A 20,803-nucleotide genomic window follows, 5' to 3' on the forward strand; every position below is an offset into this window, starting at 1 on the left:
TGCACTTGCGGACTTAAATAATTTCGCATATGGATTGTGCCGGTACATAAATTCCTGGAATTGATAAAGGATATTGGGGTCCAGGTCCAACCCAGACCGTTCGACTCGGAGACGTGCTTCTTCATGACCTCCAGTACCATAAGTGAAGATTTGAGCGAAACCAGGCTCACCCTCCTTGAGAGGCATCAGGGAAGGGATATTATGAGATAGTTGCCCATTAATACGAAATACATAATGCCCAGCCTGGCCCAAGACGTTGGAATCGAGCGATACACCAAGAGAGGTGAATGACAGTGCATTGTTGCACTTCTGAATCTTTTGGCAGAAATTGATTGATCCTGTAGAACCAACTCAATCAGTGTTGCACTAAAATTTGCAGATGTAACTGGTAATACTCACGATTATCGTTCCCTTTAAGCAAATCACGGAAAAAGCCAGGCACTGGCTCATCGACCAAGTCAGGGAAATACCTCACAGGTAAATCAACATCTCCATGCCGGCAGCAATTATTAAACGTTGCATGCTCAAGGTTACAATCCTTCAGTCAACGTTCGAGTTTCCATCTAAATGCCCCACAGCCTTGGCATTGATTGGATTGAGGACCGAGGCTGAATGGCAATTCAGCACGCAACCGGTGTAATAGGTTTGCTTCACTCGCAAACGCTTCTTTCCGTATCGCTGGCCCTTTTGCGGCTCTTCTTGGCGGCATTGATAATATATGAATGATAGTAAATCAACTGCAAAAATTTAGTCAAGACTGAACGGGCAGTAAGATGATTTGCACTGACTGTGATGAAGGCAATCAGGCCACCAGGCTGGTGTTTGCAGGCTATTTGTCCACCAACACCTGCCTGCTGAAAACATCTTCAACCGAGACCTGTCATGCATGCGCGTAGTCAAAGTCGCCAGACATAATTGCCCGCCACCACGGAAACAGGCCAATCGGAAGAATGAGGCACAGAGTTGCAAGCGGCTTTCATGCCTAAACCCCTGTATCAAAGACCGGATGTGTGTGATTTGTGGGATGGACAGAATGAGCCGTGAATAACACACCCCATGCCAAACCGTGACGTATGCGGTGTTCACACTACACCAAATGTAATCTTTACCGGGCGGTAAAGAAAACTACTGACATAGAAAAGTCCTGAGGCAACCAGAACAGAGCTAAAAATCTGAAAAGATATGCACCTTGTTCCTAGATGTTGGGGCGTCATGATGAGTATTTTTTTGTATTTTACACGCAGATATTGGTTAATGTACTAACAATAAAGGCTGAAAATCATCAAAAACCACCTGTGTGCACCTGAAAGCACCAATTCTATTGGACAATACTGTCACCTGTATCATCCAATGTCATTGGAATACACCCTAATAGAAAGTCTTAGAAACATAGTTGCTTCTATGGTGGAATATAAATTTCTCTAAGTCCCATTTTTATAAGGGGGGGGCCTTGCCCCCCCGCACGCACCAAAGCTACATCTCACTACCCAAGCAAATAATCTTACTACCCAAGTACCAAACTTACTACCTGAGTAGAAAACTTACTACTCAAGTGAAAATTTTGTCAAAAACTCACTACTCAAGTCAATATCTTACTACTCAACTCAATATCTTACTACTCAATACCATATCTTACTACTCAATACCATAAATTACCACTCAATACAATAAACTTACCACCTAAGTAGAAAACTTACTACCCAAGTAATCAACATTGTCTAAAACTCACTACTCGAGTCAATATCTTACCAGTCAACTCAATATCTTCATACTAAACACAATATCTTACTACCCAACTCAATATCTTACTACACCACCAGGTCCAAACCTCAAAACTCGAGTCAAATTCTCACTACGTAAGGTCAAGTCTTACTACTAAAGTCAACAACTCACTACTCGAGTTTAAACATTACAGTACCTCACTACCCCAGCAAAACTCACTAGCTTCCTCTCAATTTCTCATTACCACACACCAAGATTACGACGGAACAAGATCACGGCTCAAAGGCTCCACCACACAGTGTCAGCTCTCGAAACATAATCTTATCTCCTCAGCCTTTCACCATTGGACAGGAAGTCTTACACGTACGCAAGTGTTACTGCCTCACGATACAACTCTTACCCATCTTATCTAACTGCCATCCTCTCATCACCACATTGCAGCACATCATCCACAATGATGCGATCCGGCCGTCAAAGGAATGACAAGAACTCCTTGCCCACTCCCACAACCACCGTTCAAAAACAACGATTAGCTCAAAGCCAATCTAACCCAGTCCACACAAACCGCCCCAACAAGCGAGCACATTTTGACAACGACGACGACATGGATTTCGAGGACGAAGACGACGACCTTGATAACGACCTCACTGAAGCTACACCCGATTCCACTGACACCGATTCATTGATAACCCCCAACCTAACAAACTATCACGAACTTGGCATGCAATGGGGTCCTTCGCGAGCCGAAAAGCACCTCGCCGACCTCAAGCTACACAAGAACAACCAAATGTCAGGCATGGGGCTCTATGAGGCACAAGCCCTCCAATCGCAATACGAGTTAGATAAAACAATGCTATGCATTGTCTTGAAGGTCAGCAGAAGAGTCATGGACGACGCGCTGTAAGTACGGTTATCTCATCTCATAATGTGATTGGTTTTTGAATTTCAAGACACTGATTTGTTTTCTTACACCCCACCCAGGTTAGAAGGCCCCCTCGCACGCGAGCCAAACATGTATAACAATTATCAAACATATAGTAAGGTTGCCACCTTGACTTCCAGTAAGTTACGACACAGACACAAATGTACAGTAATCAACGCTTAACTCTCTACGTTTGCAATGTAGTGCCACCCAAGGGAGTTTCCGAAGGCTTTAGCGAACGCAATAAGATTGTAGGTTCAACTTGGTCAACATACGTTGATGAAGAGCAAGATGTCTTTACCCCCAGGCTCTTTGAGCGCCTCTGCGTAGCAACCAGTGAGGCGTATGCACTCACCACAACTCCGCTTGGGATCTCAGCTTCGGTCGCTGTTCAAGAAGCAACCCCTGATACCCGTCCTTCCGATCTCGAACCACTGACCCAGGAGGAACTCGAAACCTACGTACCAATATTCGAACGCTTGGTTAATTTACAAAAAGTTTTGCGTGACCTCCACCAGGGACGACTTTGGAGACACAGCGGCAAATCAACCAACCGGTCATCTGAGCTGCTAATGAGGCGCGAAATTAGTAAGATCATTCGTCAGGTAAGTCATTACTCTTTACCTACAATCATCACATAACTAACTTGCTTCATCCTTCCAGCTTAATGTATTGGTGCATCATTTCAACTTACAATTCCACCTGATGATTGCATGTTGGAACCCGGGCACCTCCAACGCCCGAGCCCTCTACCAGTCTGAGCATACATCATGTGAAAGATGGGTTTGGCTACAACAGAAAAAGCATCTTCTGGAGTGTTTTACCTTCGAATCTACCAAGGCGCCGGGGCATCTCCGAGCGCAACATGGTGACCCCAAGCCGCAAACAGAATCCGCAGCCCGACAAGCTGCAAAGCGATCCGAACTAGCGACGTCCCTAAATGATCTAATAGGTAAGTTTCTGTCTTGCACATACTTCAAACGTGGCTGACCACATATACCTTTGACCAGCAGCTCCTTACCTTACCGGTGGGTATAAGGGCAAAGGAGATGCTCACCCCAAGTGTTCGAATTTGGGTGAAGCTTTTGCCAAGAAGAATTTCCAAGGCAACGTGGCTCTTGGCTTTCACTGTACCTCTGACAGCCAGGTGACCGACGAGATGATATCGAAGGGTCCCGGCTGTCTTACCAATGACGAAGTGGAAGCGTGGCTCAAAGATATTGAATCAAACAATTACACTATTATCAAGGTGGAGAACACCAAGACAAAGAAACGTAAGACCAAGAAACGTGAAAAAAACGACCAATTAACTGCTGCAGAGGCCGCCCTAGATGACGAGGAAACAATACCCGAGAAAGAGTTGCAGCCGACCTCTTTGAAGAGCAAATCCCGACCCGCAGTTCTTGACGATCAAAGCCTAGATCCAAGCCTAGAGGAGCTGTAGCTGACCAGATCCGCTGCAGATGAGTAGATGGTACTTATTGAGTAGATCTTCACATCTTAGCAAGCAGCTTTTGACCTGCTCAAAGTGGAGGTTGGGAGTTAATGAAGGAAGTGTCAGCTGACACTTCCCTCATTATTTTTCAACCCTCCTCACAGATCGACCCTTTTTTTAACGTCTTTTCCCATTTCTTCACTATTACAACCTTGATCATAAAAACTTGACAGGGTTTTCCTCACAAGAAATATCAGTTTTGTTATCTTCCAAGTTTGATCAGTTTTTTTATTTTCATAATTGTTCAGTTTTGATTTGACGTATTTAAAAATTACCGCAATATTCAAACAGTGCAATAGGCAAGCAGTGCTGAGCCGCAAAAAGAGACTCCGGTCACTATGTCCCAACATTTCATGTGTAAAGATTGAGATTTCACCAACTGTTGAGTTTCTACGGTTCGGTACTATCCGCGGTACAGCTTACATAGGACCAACCTGTCATTGTTGGTTCTTTCATGGTTTTAAGACTTAACTCGTAAGTACATACTGGGATTTGGCAGTATGTTTCAGGCGTGCCCCAGCCACTTGAAAATCTCTGACACCACATCCATACACCCACCATTTTGGATCTCAATAATATCTTCGACAAGCAAACGTAATCTACCTCGAATCCATCGAGTCCACTTCGTATCTAGTTATACCTGATCCACCTTTGACCAAACCTCATTTAAATAACTTGATATCTCTAACGCTTCCATAGTAAGTTTTCAAATTGGTTTCAATTTTTTCCTGTTTCACCCCACCAAACTCAGGAAGCGATTAAATACAACCCGCACTCACCCTCACCCACTTCTTGCATGGGTCATGCTTCCCGACGGTTTTCCCAAACCGTAGATGTTCCTTTAATTCAACACGATGTGCTGACACATTCCCTTTTATCCATCCTATTCGGCGACAGACAAAACAACGAATCGACTTTGAATAGAGTTCTACCATTCAGCCTGATCCACCTTTAACATTCCAATCTCAACAACTTAACCCTATCCATACGACCCGGCCATAAACAAAACATTCGCAAACGGTGCCCACCCTTTGCATAGTAAGATTTCGAATTGTTTCAATTTGGTCCTCACCTACTCCTACTCCCCCCATCTCAGGAAGCGATAAGACACGTTTTAGCATGATGGAGTGGGTTTGCGCGGGTTGGCATAGATAGCCTCTGCAAAACTTGAAATACAACCCGCACTCCTACTTACCCACTTCTCGCATAGGTCTTGCTTCCAGACCTGTTTCTCCAACCGTAGATGTTTGTTCAATGATTTTTGTATGCTGACAGATTCCCTCTTATTCATACTATCCTATTCTTATTCATACTATCCGATTCATAACAGTCGAAATTATGACAACTAAAATGGATTCTGAATGGCCTACGCATAAGAGGACCAAATTCAACAGTCGCAACAGGTATTATTCACACATAAATGTTACTAGGGAAGAAGGTAACTAATTTTGTCATGCCTATTTGCTTCCACAGGGATCCGGACGACAAAAGTGAAGCTGGTGAGACCCACTTACCTGGAGTTACCTACCTATCAGACCTCCAAAGCGGTATCGATGCGAAGAGACAAAAGGGATTTACGGACAATGATGTAAGTAATAAATCGTCCCATGCAGAAATGTTACTCCGTCTCTGATAAATCTCTACAAATGTCTCTTAGCTTCCGAAGCCTTTTGCCATGGCGAAATCCTATGCTCATGTACCACATGAGTACCTGGCTCCCGATGGATTTCCGAAATCAGACTGTTGGCTGAAACCTGCATGCAAATTTGCTGTATTAAGCAAGGAGAATGCGAACGATGGCAAAGGAGGAGTAGTGTATGTCGACTCTTTCCTCATTTCAGCCAAAGTCTAAAATGATGAATATAACTTACTCTACTGGTCTTTTTCAGGCGAAGAGCACTGGACCGATATCGCGAACAGGGACTGCAGGATGTACCTGCTAACCCTCCTTTACACACTACCAAATTGCGGCGAACAGAAGGACCGTACATACTACCCCAGTCCTCCCATCTATTTGATTCAAAGTTAACATCTGTCCTCTCTCCCTTAGCCGACATGCTGCACGGGGCATCAAAAACCGGTCTGCAAGAACAACTGACCAGTTGGCCAACTCAGCTAACCGCTTAAACCAGAAGTACGATTGCCAGCGATATAGGCTTAATGACCCTGTTCTACCTTACAAAAACTACGACCGTTCAATGGAAATCATCCACAACTGCTACAAAATTGTCACTCACGGAAAAGGTCAATTTGTGGATAGGGACTCACATGATTTAATCTTTACCTACTCTTACGAAGATTTGGAATCATTAACACCGGACCAGCGGGACAAGCATCAACAAGACGTCTCCACCATTTTAATGTCAACTAAGCTGTTTAAGAGGCTACCGACCCCTAAACCATTGACTCATCCAAAGTTTACTAGTACTCCTGCAACTACGATGGCGAATACCATACCTGCAAGTGAGTCATAATTTATCAAGGACCAGCCGTGCGCATTCCATGTTTCAATGGCTAATGTACTCCCTTAATTTGGACAAGCTACCCCAGTTTGGTTACCTCGCAAAAACGATCCACCCTCTTCTCCTCTAACGTCTTTGCCCCCTTCGGAACCCGAGGTGAAAGACTGTCTCCATCAACCTCAGACAGCTATGCGTGATACTGTTGGCAAAGAATCCATCCATAACGTCCGGTCCTCGTCTCCTCTAACTTCGCTTCCTTCGTCCGATGCGGAAGATGTTGTCCCCGTAAATCCCAGGAAGCGTAAGGTCCAACCAGAAGCAAAGGATTTGAAAAGACCTAGCAGCTTGATTTCCAAGAAGAAGTTTTTGGACGGGGGAAAAAACGTTGCAAAGTTGATGAAGCCTAAGCGGACAATTACGAAAAAAATTTCTTTTGGCAAATCTGTTTTGAATAACAAGAAGCGTAAGCGATTGATAACAACAAATGGCGCTCTGATCCATGGTAGAATGCATTGTTTTGGCCAAACGGTTGGATATTCACGCAACATTCTCCTAGGGCCTTACCGCCCTTATAAAGGTTCATCTCGAACTTTATACCAAAAATTTCTAGATCGACTACCTGATTTTGGTGCACGTATTGGTGGGAGATTCAAAGGTTTTTGCGACGAAGGATTTCTCCTTTCTCGCCGGCTACTTAACACACTTCGTGCCCCTCCAATGACGGCTACGTCAAAGCTTCAACCATCTGGCCCGCTCGACTTTGCAGCCAACTTCGCATTTACCCTTGGGAATTTTTATAACAAGCCTCATACCGACAACGATAAAGGCAAGGTTTACTGTATATGGTACCCGATAGATAGTCTAAGTGGTCAGATTGTTACTGAATGCGAAGGCTTTGACCTTGAAGGCGGGTGGTTTATCTTCCCAGAATATCGAGTCGCTTTTAAATTTGGTGGTAAGTCTGCAGTTCAAATTGCATGGAACGGAAAATCTACTTTCCACCATACTCTGCCTTCTAAAGAAAGATTTGATTTGAACAAGCAAGGCAAGAAAGTACATTACACACGCCTTGGGTGTTCATATCAAATCACTCACAAGATGGCGAGAGCAAGTGTGAAGATTGGGACGGAAGAACAGTACAATCATACATCTAACTGTACGGAATGCGAGGTGTGTCAAAGTGACAAATCAAATTTCAAAAAGTGAAATTTCATTATCCCCGGGTCAGAAATTGACAAAACTGGATTAAACATCAGATTCAACCCAAATACTGGTCTGAAACCTCCTGTATTTGGGATAAAACTATACTTTCTGCCAGTTTTTACCGGTTCCCAAACCACAACCCTGAATTTGACCGCTGAGTTGGCACTTTGGCACAAATGATACACAAAAATTTCAAAAATCAAATTTCAACACTACAAAATTCACATACTCGCAAAACAACTAAGCACAAAAGTGATTCTGTACCATAACTCCTTTGCACATCCACACAAGACAAGTTTACTGGTAGCATATTATCATGGAATGGACCCACTAGCCTTCTGGGTGATCTATTACGTCAGTTGATTGACTGCAGCTGCAGACTGGCGGAGTGGGTGGTCACAGGCCCTGGCCACCGCACAATTATGGTCAAACTTTAAAAGGTAGACTACCTAGCCTTAGGTGGTCCATCTCTCCAGGCGATCAACTGAAGAAATCTGTAGGTCCTGCCCTAGCCACTGCCTGCTTATGGTCAAACTTTAACAGAGAGACCACCTAGCCTTAGGTGGTCTATCTCTCCAGTCGATCGACTGAAGAAATCTTCAGCTTTAGACCTGGCCACCGCCAGCTTATGGTCGAACTTTAATAGACAGACCCCCTAGCCTTAGGTGGTCCATCTCTCCAGTCGATTGACTGGAGCCACAGATTGCCCCAGCCAATCAAATGGCCTCACCTGGAGCTCCAGTCGATCGACTGAAGCCACAGATTGCCCCAGCCAATCAACTGGCCTCACCAGAAGCTCCAGTCGGTCGACTGGAGCAGTCTGTGGCTCCAGCCAGTCAATTGGGGCCATCAGGAGCTCCAGTCGATTGACTGGAGCAGTCTGTGGCTCCAGCCAGTCAATTGGGGACATCAGGAGCTCCAGTCAATCGACTGGAACAGTCTGTGGCTCCAGCCAGTCAATTGGGGCCATCAGGAGCTCCAGTCGATCGACTGGAGCAGTCTGTGGCTCCAGCCAATCAACTGGGGCCATTGGGAGCTCCAGTCGATTGACTGGAGCATTCTGTGGCTCCAGCCAATCAACTGGGGCCATTGGGAGCTCCAGTAGATCGACTGGAGCAGTCTGTGGCTTCAGCCAATCAACTGGGGACATTGGGAGCTCCAGTCGATCGGCTGAAGCAGTCTGTGGCTCCAGAAAATTGACTGGAGAGATGGACCACCTAAGGCTAGGTGGTCTCTCTATCAAAGTTTGACCATAAGCAGGCAGTGGCCAGGGCGGGAGCTACAGATTTCTTCAGTCGATCGACTGGAGAGATGGACCACCTGAGGCTGAGAGATGTACCACCTAAGGCTAGGTGGTCTCTCTATTAAAGTTTGACCATAAGCTGGGAGTGGTCGGGGCAGGAGCAATCAACTGCAGATTTGAATTGAGGACCTTTTTTTAATTTCTCCATTAGACAATTTCAAAGCGGGTAAATCTGTTTAATTTCATTCTTTGCAAAGGTCCCCTTGACATTTACCATTCATATTCTTCAAACACATTATGATATTGAACTCATACTTTTTTTTTCCCTTTGTATGTATTTGTGTAATTAAATTTTGTTATCCTTTATGGGTGATTGATACACTGTTGGCCTGCAAACACAACTATTGGCTAATGCTTGTCTTCATACCCACCAGGAGCAAGTGCGCAATGCTGTGTCCACAACATGTCACATCACTTACTCAAACCACCATCTGGCCATCCTTGCTTGTATTCATATACATGTTATACAATCTGCAAACCACAAGCTGGCCCTGGATTAGTTTCCTATAATTTCAGAGTCGCAAGTGGAGGAGACTCATTGAAGCCCCAAGTTTCAAACATCCCATCCGTCAAGTGCATCCATCAAGGTATGCTTTCATCAATCTTCCGTAACTTTCATAGCTTCAGATTTTCATCTCATGTTGTGAGGGTGAAGGGGTAACAGACAGTGACTTGAGGATATGTGAACTCTTTAGGGGTAAGAATAGGTGACTGAGGGGAACCCCGACAACTGGTCTAGCCTCTTGATTCACATATCACCAAGTCCTGGGTGTTCCACTCCATTCTCATTATATGTGGATGATCATTCTGAAGCATTCCACATGAACTGCCCTTTGTTTTCCTCTTTCTGGAGCCAGGTTTTTGGGGTGAGATGTTATATCTCTCGGAGCAAGGTAACCCTAATCATGACTAACTCACTTATCTTAAACAGATGGCTAAGCACCCATCTGATGCCAAGAAGAAAAAGGAAGCTGTAAAGCGGGCTGCGCATAAGGCAGCTAGAGATGCTAAGTGTAAACAGGAGAAGAAAAAGGAGTTACAAGACACAAATTGTGAAGCTGTGCAAGTTCACACAAGAGAAACTGTCAGCTCTAGACTAAACATTAGAGGTAAAGTTGAGATATCAAGAGGTGAACTATGCGTACAAAATGTATTTCTTCAAGTTTGAAAGGTGATTTCTAAACTAGGGAGGAAATAGTTTTCAATTCTTTGTAAGGTAAACTGTTTAAACCTACAATCTTTACTTGTAGTTGTCTACTGTGCGGAAGAAGAACCTCTGCCAGTGTATCAATAAGTGCAGTCACTTATTAATCTGGCTAGGTAAACATGTACTAACATCTAAAATCTTTGAGTGACACTTCAGTGTTGGTTTGATAAGATACAACTTTATCAAAAGAATATAAGAAACTTAAGGAGCTTCATTTGAATAACTTATGGTTAAACAATCTGTGGTGTCCCAAGGAAAAAGAGCAAGATAACAAATGGAAGGAAAAGTGACTGTTTGATGACTGTGGTAAAGCTAAAGGAAATGACTACAAGTAGAGTTTTTTAAAGTATAACTATCAAGTTTTTGAGCTGGGTAGATTTGTTCAGTTGATTCCATTTTTAACGTAAAAAGTAAAATGAAAATGGGTTAGAAGGTGATAAGTTATTCTGGTCAACCAGACAAGCTGGCAAACACAAGTACAGAAAGAAAGTCAGTAGGCAGAAATTTTTGTTTTCACAATTAAACCTCAAGGTGAATGCTTGTACATGTCTGCTTCACAGGTACTTGTGCAGAGAATGAGGTGACAGATGATAGTGATGACAGCTGTACCGATTTTTGCAGATTTTCTATGGTTGGCTTGGAAGCAATGGAAGCGATGATAGCAGTAGATTTAAAGTGATGTGAATTTACAGTTACAGTTGACTTGTGTTAAAGAATCACTTTTGTGTTTGGTCGTTTTGCGAGTATGTGAATTTTGTAATGTTGAAACTTGATCTTTGAAATTTTTGTGTATTATTTGTGCCAAAGTGCCAACTCAGTGGTCAAATTTGGGGTTGTGGTTTGGAAACCGCTAAAAACTGGCAGAAAGTATGGTTTCCTCCCAAATACAGGGTGTTTCAGACCAGTATTTGAGTTGAATCTGGTGTTTAATCCAGTTTTGTCAGTTTCTGACTCGGGGATTCTGAAATTTTGATTTTTGAAATTTCAAGTTGTCACTTTGGCACATGTCGCATTCCGTATAACTGTGAGCGCGTAATATTGGATGTGGATGACCTATTAGAAATGAAAGATAGAAACTGGAAGAAATAAGAGGAATCGTTGTAAATAAAATTTTAATGTCTTTTTCCTAGGCTTTCTGACTACTATGTTGAATATGAAGTGGTGAACGCCACAAAATGTGGGAGCTTTTGGAAAAGCAATATAGCAATGACTTTTTTGTGATTTCTGTTTTCATGTTGATTACAATGACCTTGCAGCGACTAGACGTGGGAAGTGTGCCACAACATGATCTTTATGATTCTTTGCTCAAAAGAAATTATATAGTTTTGTGGTTTCTAAATCTACTACATCTCATTCTCATCATCGCCATTGCTCAGTTGACATTGATTCTGAATAGATCATAGTATGTTAATTAGGCATTCACTGGCATAGTATGTCATTGAAGGACATCAATTTGTCTTTCTGACTATGTTGAATATGAACTGGTGAGCGCCAAAATATGTGGGAGTTTTTGGCAATGTGAGATAGCAATGAATTTTTGTTATTTCTATTTGCATGTGAGTCACGATGATGCAAATAGATAGACGTGGGAAGTGTGCAACTTCATGATCTTTATGATTCTTTGCTCACAATAAATCTTATAGTTTTGTGTTTCCTAAATCTGCTACATCTCATTCTCATCATCGCCATCGCTCAGTTGACATTGATGCTGAATAGATCAAAGTATGTTAACTAGGGATTCACTGGCATGGTATGTCATTGAATGACATACCTTGATTCGACCAAAACCATCGCATTCATACTATACTACATCACATTTAGTAAAACATGGCTGTAACCTTGTTATCTTGGTCTTTCGAAGACCAAGAACGTTGGCCCCTTTGTCATTTAGTGCTTCCATCTTATCATCATCTCCTTTCTCATATATTTAGTGCTTCCATCTTATCATCATCTCCTTTCTCATATATATATTTAATTACTCCCTCTATTTAATTTTCAATCTGATCTTCCTTATTCTTGTTCCATGGTTGTACATTTTGTTTACTTTCACTCTTTTCATTACTTTTTGTGGAATAACCAATGGTCAATGGTCTTATCTTTGTTGATTCACCTATGGTCAATGGTCTTATAATTGACCATAGGTGTATGAATAATATGAACAATACATTGGACTTCATGCTCGATTGGACATATAGCGTTTAATCACTTGGAGTTTTTTGGCAAGGGGTGATGTTATGTTTACCCTGCGGGAGAAGGTGAGTAAGAAGATGTTCTTCCACATCACACGGCTTGCAAGAAGCGAGGAAGCATTCCCAGTTTGCGCGTTCATGGTCTTGCGGTGTAGCTTAAATGCTGGTGGTCAAGGTGCGAGGCATTCATGACCTTGCTTGCATTTCTCCAGGTTGGCCATCCATTATAATTCACAAGCCAAGCCTAGCCGTTCTTAAGGCACGTACGAATTGTGTCTAGACTTGTGCCTCTTGCTAATAGTCACACTTTACACCAAAGTGTCTAGATTTCTTTATCAGGCCTTTGGCTTATAGTCACACTTTACACCAAACCAGGTTAGTAATTGTTACGCATCTTTGACAGTGAAAACCTTAAAACAAATTTCATTATGACTAAATTGACTTTCAGTGCACTGAAAATCATTGGACTATTTCAAGCTGTTCAATGACTTTGGGGCCAACTGTTGTGACATGTTGAACATGTTTAACATTAAACGAAAGCCACGATTGATTTGACCTTGACCACTATAGGAGTGGAGATATGTTAAGGAGTGGCTTGTTAAGGAGTGGATAATCAACTAAGGAACGCTTGAGTTGATTAGCCACTCCTTAACATATGTCCACTTTTATAGTGCTCAAGGTCAAATCAATCGTGGCATAAAATCTTACTTGATGTAACTTTCACATCAAGTAAGATTTTATGCTTGATTGCCTTGGTTGATATATTAAGAATTGTTATGAGGGAGCCCATAAGTGTCATCTTCAGTGTCATCAATTGGCATTTGTAAAAGAAATAGATGTGGCATATAGGAAATCAGAATGAGATGACAATGCCAAAGTGAATCTGGAGAGACACCAATAAGAAAAAGAGGCGGCATATAAGAAATCATATTTAACAAAGGCCCATTCTTCCATTTACTGGCAAGAAGCTGCCCTAAACATATCAAACACATTGAAAAGGGGACACATTTTGGTTATATTTGCCTTTGTTAAATGGTCTTTCCTATACTGTCGACTTTTTATCTTTGATTACTTACTGTTATTGTCATAGCTCTCCACGATTGGTGAATCCTGCTTGGATAAATGTGCTTTCCTATCTGCTGCATCATTTACATTCGTGGAATTTGATCAAAGATTATGAAGAACAATCATAATGTTTAGCGATATATCTTACTTAATTCCTTATGCAAAGTAAGGTTTCGAAGGGCAGTGGGAATAAGGACGGTGAACATAATTCCATCCCTTGTTATCATCAGTGTTTGTCGTTGATGAGAATCGTTAGCTAGCATGCGCGATATAACTAAACGCCATGCCGATTTCACGGCGTTTAGTTATATTGACGTGGATTCTGTCGATCTAAGTACTCATTCAACACTTCTTATATCTCGGGCTCAACACTGGGATATAGAAAATGAAAGAGTTCGCCAAGTTTATTTTGTAGAGATTCGACATTTCGTCAAATCTCTACCAAATAAAAGAGTTCGCCAAGCTGACAGGTTGATGCTTAATGACTTTTCGTCAACTCTCTCCATTACATCATCACCTTCATAATGGTGCTATCACTATCGCAGGCTTTTTATGGTGTAATTGTTCCACCGTGACTTTTTCTTACTGAACCAGATTATGAAGAACATTCTCGATGTTTGACGACTTTTTCTACATCATCAAAAAGGTCCTTCAAAATTACAATCGCAGGGTTTTCATTGTCTCATTTTGCTTATCTTTAGTGAAAAAGTTTATGAACATAATATTTGTATTATCCTTATTGAGACAAAATATGAATGCAATCTTTACAAGTGGTATGCGAAATCTGAGGGCAATATTACGTAATATCAAAATACATTCTCCCAGTCTAGAATCATACCTTCATGTCCATCGATGCCGTCCTCTAACTCCATGTTACCAATGTCATTTGCCTCCTCATCTGCCCACTCTTGATGCTAGATGATTGGAAGCGCAAGTAAGTCGATTGCCGTTCCGGAAACACGAGCGCGCATATGTTGCCACCCTAGTACCAGCGTATTGTCATCTTCAGCCCTACCTTTGACGAAGTCGGCGGTAGATTCCACAACCTCCATCAAACCCCTATCCCAAAGCGCCCATAGGCGACATGTGCGTTTAGCCAGTCCAGAGTGGACTGAGTTCCACTCTGCCAACCGCACCCCGCCTACAAATTGAAAACAAATACAAAGAAAGAACATAGTGAAACATGATTTAATTTGATCGAGTTCTGCAAGTATAAGAATCTAATTACCAATGGCATCATTAGGCTTAGCCCTATCAACGCGCCCAACCAATCAACTGCCGGACCTCACGGCCCAAACGTCGAAGCTCTTCTTCCGAGGCATTATAATTGCAAAGGGCTACTATACCTTCCTTTGTACTCTGGCAAGAAGCCCAAGGCTCGTCGAGATGGTTGAGTGCTACCTCATCCCAAAAAGGATCTAGCATATCCATTGCCATAACTTCGTCCAGAGTAGGTTCCACCAGTCGCTGAGCAGGGCGGTAACGTCTATTGTATTTCCCAGCGTGCCTCAAGTACGTATCTAGTTTTTTCTGCAGTTGTACTCGTTTCTTCTTTCGTAGTTGTTTGTTCCGTGGCTGCTGGGTAGCACCTATAATATAGCCAGTGGTTTATGAGAAGCAATCAACATTGCAATGTTGAAAAAGAAGAAACATGAGGTACTTACCGGTTTTCCTTGCTGCGTCAGCCTTTTGTTGAATCGCATCAACTGCAGCCTCATACAAAAACCCTAGCGCCACCTGGACACTAAGAATCGCCTTAACCCTATTCGCTAACAGTTTCATTGATTGTGAGCGTTTGAAATCAAACACCAATGGGATAGTCTACAAGTCACTTACTTGTACCTTGTCGTGCTGTCAATAATTCAGCATTGCCGAGTTCATCCGCTAATTCTTGTACTTTGGTTTCAAGAGCAACCAGCGACGCTGGTAGATCCAAAAGTTCGTGACGCTGTTCGGCAGTTCGAATTGGGGCATTAGCAGCATTTATATCTGTGAGCTTTTGCCTGAGAGCAAGGAGGAATAAATTAGTATTTTGAACCCACAGTCTGAGCAGAAGACACACAAAAACCCTTGCCTTGCTTCCAAAAGATCCTCCTCTAGAGTGAGCAACACGCCAAGGCGTTCTCGTTTCTCCTTTGACTTGACGCTGATGGCTTTCAGCTGCAATGCACGCTGACGATCCCACTGTGTCTGAAAGTACTCCGCCGTATGCGCTGGGTTCTGCTGTAGATGTTTATTAAGCAATGCCTTACTTGTCAGTAGTTCTGATTGGTATTTTTTGGTTTGGCCAAGCATGAAGGACACTGTTGGGTAGATGCCATTGGTCGGCCTTCATTAGTTGATTACATTGTTCATCGTGGACCCGTAAGGAGATCAGTCAAAGGAGGTACTTGCCAGCTGTCTTTCGCAATTCCTCATTGCGATGGTAGGTCCACAGGTCGAGGCTGACCATACGGCGGTGCTTAGCAGCATACCGGAGCAGTCGTATCAGAGGGGATAACTTAAACCAGACACGCTCGAGACCCTCTCCATTACTTTTCCCCACCCTCCATTAAGGCAAGGGTTATATTCCAGCTGACAACCCCAATTATGGGCGTAAGCGTGGAACAGATCTGTTCCGATCTTGACCTGTTTAGCATAATTTTCATCCGTAAAGACATTGGACTACCAGATTGAAGTCATCGACATCAATTTACAAACTACTGAGATCAAGAGTAATGGAACTCATACCTTCTTAATGGTTTTGTCTAAATTACATCCTATATCGTATAGAATACCAAGGGTAGTCGTGCCATCGCGGTCCTTTTTGAGCAAGTCTAGCAACCACTCTATGAGTGCTAGTGCGTTATGATTTCTGGATATCATTTATGGTTAGCCAAGGAGAAATGAACCCTTGATCGAGAAGAACTTGCTTTTCGCCACTTTGAATAAGATTGATAAATTTCAGAATGTGGTCATGTCTACATGCCATACCCAACAATCCTGACTCATCCATATTTTTGAAATGCCCTCGTCCTCTCACATCGTTAGCTGTGGTGTGAGCTTCGGTACATGCGTCCTATGATGCGACCAAAGGCAATGTGAACCATAAGTCATTATCTGGTAAAACATATAATTAGGCACCTTACACCTTGGATATCTAAGTCAGGGATACCCTTCAAAAAACGTTCCTTCGCATCCACCAATTTCGGGTCAAGGAAAATTGAAGGTCGAGGAGGTAGCGATCCTGGTATTGGCACACTTGCGCGTGCATGTCTTTTATGCTGAAAGTTTCCATCGAGGCAAACCACAACATGTGGCTCCTCTGGCCTAAGTCGGCCGACCGGAGGTCCAAAGCATTTGGCACAGTTTGCCGCTAGCTTGTCGAGGTTCGATAGTTGGAGCTTTTGTTCTTCCAACTCTCGAATTTGGAGATTGATAGCCCAAAAGGCATCGATGGCCACCGTGAAAGGCTGTTGCCAATCTCGCGGCTATTAGATAAACACGTTTGTGTTAGTAACTTGGACATAAATAAGAATTCGGATAATATTGTGCTTACCAAACCATTAGATGTTAGTATTTCAGGACTGCTGTGGTTGAGCACGTCATCTAGTGCACCACAGTATCCTTCGGTTGGCACGGCAAATCGAACCCACTGAGAGTGGTGATGCACCATCAGACGCAGCGAGAACGCAGTGCGCGGCTGCGAGGGGGACGCAGCGAGGTAACCCATCTGCAGCAACCGTTGGGGGTCGGAAAGATCACAAGTTTTGCAAAATGACACTTTGATTTGGGTTCTGGCTGTGTTTGCAAATCAGATCCATTAGTATATGATTGATTTGCGTACTATTCGTACCAGTTTGAGTCAGGGCATCAAGTCCACCTAACTCACATAGAAGGTCAACTAGGTCAACATCTCGTTCAGTCTTCATCGTGCAGTTGCAGGGGGGGCGTAGGTTGGCATTCCAATTGAGCGGGTTTCCCCAATTCGACGTTTTCAACCTAGTTCGAAGGAAGGTGGGTAACATGATGGCGTACTGCCAAGTCCATTTCTTCTCGTGTGCCAGTTGATCTGCTAAGTGCGTTTCTCTTTGCAAGGCCGCTGACATCGGGTCGTCTGCATCTCCACCGACGTTCTCATGGGCTTCACCGGGCAAGAATCGATTCAGGTCAAGATTGTCTTCAGCGTCACCTGGCTCATCCAAAGCTTCGTCGGCAGCAGGTATATTTTCGGCGACCATATCATCTAATAGCGGTCGTGGTTGGTTTTCCTGTTTGAGCCTTCTGAGCATGGCAGCGTTTGAAGCCTCAGCATGCTCCAAATCACGCTTGCGGTGCTTCGCTAGTTGTTGTTGCAGGGGCGTACAAGGTTTGGGTTGCCTACTACGTTCATTTACCCCGCGGATGATACGACACGAAGTCATGATGGAACGAGGAAACGGTGTGTCAGCTTGTTTGCTAACAGGGGTTCCATCATGAAGGGACACTTATCTCAATGATATACCAAACGGGTGATTGATAAGCCAGCGCATTGGTAATGCACAAGAATTCCCAATTGGGAATTGAGTAAGCTGGTGGCAGATCGAAGGTCAGTTGCTGTGACTATAATGTGCTGTATTTTCCCAAATGGTAAATAAACTAACTTGTCCTGCCCAATTGGGATATTGATATTCCCAAACGGTACGTATATTGTGAATCCGCTGGAGACCAATAATCCAGTAGCTTCATGACCTTCGAGATGAGAGATCCAAGCATTTCTTGATGTCATAAATCGAATTGACTTGAGTAATTCAAGAGTAGAGAAATGTGAGATGTGAGTATTTCTTGAGTTCGTATTTCATGAGTGGTAAGTCGAGAATGGACATATCAGAGTATTATGTTTTTGATTGTATCCAGTTCGGGTCCCCGTCCATGTCGGGTCATGTACACATGACCCGGTGTACATGGTCCGAAATAGCGGACCATGTCAAATCAAGGACCAAGGCAAGTCCAGCTTGGGTCACAGGGCCCGATCCACATATCCCACTATAGCGGATATTGGGATATCCAAATATGTTACTCACATGTCAACTCAATAAGCTTAATACCCGATTTTATGAAGTTAAGCTGAGTAAGTTTCCAGATTACTGTTACAGCAGCACGAAGAAAGCAGAGGAGTTTGGCAAAAAGTGCATTGCTCGACTGTACATTGCTTAATACATTGCTCAGATCAGAAAATGAGAGAACTAATTAGAGAGATAAATGATAAAAGAGAATTAATCAAAGACAGAATTAACAAAACATTGAAATATTACAAGCATTGGATTCAAATATTCAATCGATGCTAATTGGTGGGCCATTTTTTTTCTTGCGCCGATTTTTATTAAGACTTTTCATATATTGGGCGTGTGATTCTATCGAATGTTGCCAAGCGTCGAGCCAGGATGAGGCCTCGGTTTTATGAAATCGTCTCCAGGTTGCGCAGACGCGTGGAGCTGGGAAGTTGGGTCGTGTGAAATCGAGCAGTAGAGAGACAAAGTGTTGGTTGGCCCAGGCAAGGACAATGGGAGGGTTCAGATTGTAGGGTGTGGAGTACGGGAAGACCATTTGACTATACGCGCCAGGTTTGTAGTACAACACCGGGCGGTTGAAGGTGTTTGCTATGATGCCACCCCAACTTGGCATGCCGAGCCAGTGCTGTTGCTCGTTGACGACGTTGGGTTTGCTGGTGAGAAGACGAGCCATGGCAGCACCTCGATTCTCAGGTAAGGGGCGGTCGTCTACCGTATTTGTAACTGTATCGGCCATACGTTGGCGTACACTAAGCCATTCATCCTGGGACTCGCCAATGGAAATGGCTATGGCTCGGAAGCCGCAATGCCCATCACCTTTCACTTCGCGGGCGTTGATCACGAACGGTTCCAGCCATTGGTGAATTTGGTACTTTTTCAGGAGGGCAGGCAGGTTGGGATTGATCAGAGTCGGCCTTTGTAGTAAATCAGCCTCGCGGGTACGTTTACGAGTGACCGGTCGACTGGCGATTGAAGACGGTGAAGTTTGAGTTAAGGTGATGGGTGTTATACCTACTTGGTGTGAGGGTGCCAAAGTCAAAGTTACTGGTTTGTGTGGTAATACTGCCGAGGGATTTGTTTTGGTATTGACTGGTTGTAATTCAATTGGTTCCGCTGTTTTGCCTTTGCTTTGCGTATCAAGTGAAGTCGTCGAAGATGGAACATCAGTCAGGGTCGGGTTTTTCGTATCGATTTGTTGTGGCGGCTCAAGTGTAGGCTGAGAGAGAATGAGGTCTTCGAAGTTGAAGGTGGAGGTGGTAAGTTCCGATGCACCACAGAACTCTTCAATCAGCCTATCAACCTAGGAGAAGACGTTCATGAGTATGATTGGACAGCCATTCGAACACCTAGATTTGATTACAATTGATTTCTTACTGAGTGCTGTTCCTGCAGGCCCAGGTCTAGCGATGAGTCTGAGTGGATCTGGGCCTTGTTGACTGATTCGTGGAGCAGGCTCTGGATAACGAAGAAAAAGGTCAGCTAGGGATACACTTTGCCTTTGTATAAAGCTTTGCTGCCTACCGCCTTAGGTGCTTTGGGTAAGAATGAGATCGGCAGTTTTCCTTCATCGGCAATGATGCGTTCGTTACCGATGATTGTCTGGATTTTCATTAGAACATCATGACGTCTATCTGAGGCGATAGCGCAGAGTTTTGCTCTGAGCTGTGAGATAGTAGTGTCGATCATCTGAAGGGACTTGAGCTCAGTCTTGATGGCATAGTTTGGCTGTGGAGGTGGAGTGACAAGGAGTGATTTGGCCATGTGTAAATGATTGTATGAGTTGTCTGGACAAGCTTGTTGAATTGATGTTGATGAGTCGTTCTCGAGAGTATTGTGGTTGTCATGAACTCCGTCAAGAGAGTCTTCATCATCAAGAGAGACTCCTGGAGCTAGTATAGGGAGATCCTTGGGGTCCTTGGGCTTCTTGCGAGGTTTGACATCCGGATCTGGCGGGTGATTGTGTCCAAGGTGGGTATGGATGAGAATCCACTTTGATGATGGTTCTTAAAGGTATCGGGTGCTGATTTTGAACGCACACCCGATACGAGCTGACTTGGTTGTTCCTACGAGACTTGGTTTTCCAGAGGGATAGCCTGATTGATAGCACTCATAGTGCGAGACTGCGCTGCTCTTGTGTTGTGAGTTGCCAATTCGCATACGATAGCCATGATCCGTGGCTGGGAATGCTGCCACGTAAGCGTCCAT

The 20,803-nt window shown here is 43.6% G+C and overlaps 3 protein-coding genes across 3 annotated transcripts; 2 read left to right on the plus strand and 1 right to left on the minus strand.

Annotated features, from left to right (window-relative positions):
• Window positions 1–2,176: 2,176 nt before the first annotated feature.
• Window positions 2,177–4,088, plus strand: MELLADRAFT_85639 (uncharacterized protein; the record flags this gene model as incomplete). The annotated part of the gene is made up of 5 exons (XM_007409125.1): window positions 2,177–2,622; window positions 2,704–2,783; window positions 2,849–3,249; window positions 3,308–3,596; window positions 3,655–4,088. The coding sequence occupies 5 exons, from the start codon at window positions 2,177–2,179 to the stop codon at window positions 4,086–4,088; spliced, it is 1,650 nt and encodes a 549-aa protein (XP_007409187.1).
• Window positions 4,089–5,592: 1,504 nt separating this feature from the next.
• Window positions 5,593–7,637, plus strand: MELLADRAFT_85640 (uncharacterized protein; the record flags this gene model as incomplete). The annotated part of the gene is made up of 6 exons (XM_007409126.1): window positions 5,593–5,727; window positions 5,806–5,954; window positions 6,029–6,124; window positions 6,190–6,602; window positions 6,681–7,556; window positions 7,627–7,637. The coding sequence occupies 6 exons, from the start codon at window positions 5,593–5,595 to the stop codon at window positions 7,635–7,637; spliced, it is 1,680 nt and encodes a 559-aa protein (XP_007409188.1).
• Window positions 7,638–14,163: 6,526 nt separating this feature from the next.
• MELLADRAFT_105774 (uncharacterized protein) lies at window positions 14,164–20,803 on the minus strand (the record flags this gene model as incomplete). Its single annotated transcript, XM_007409381.1, has 14 exons — window positions 14,164–14,198; window positions 14,407–14,482; window positions 14,558–14,709; window positions 15,233–15,337; window positions 15,405–15,571; window positions 15,631–15,791; window positions 17,204–17,280; window positions 17,395–18,005; window positions 18,191–18,278; window positions 18,611–18,772; window positions 18,917–19,898; window positions 19,959–20,051; window positions 20,120–20,544; window positions 20,635–20,803. 14 exons carry the CDS (start codon window positions 20,801–20,803, stop codon window positions 14,164–14,166), a joined length of 3,303 nt encoding a protein of 1,100 aa, XP_007409443.1.

The sequence above is a fragment of the Melampsora larici-populina genome (assembly GCF_000204055.1).
Source record: "Melampsora larici-populina 98AG31 unplaced genomic scaffold MELLAscaffold_15, whole genome shotgun sequence".
Lineage (NCBI taxonomy): Eukaryota > Fungi > Basidiomycota > Pucciniomycetes > Pucciniales > Melampsoraceae > Melampsora > Melampsora laricis-populina.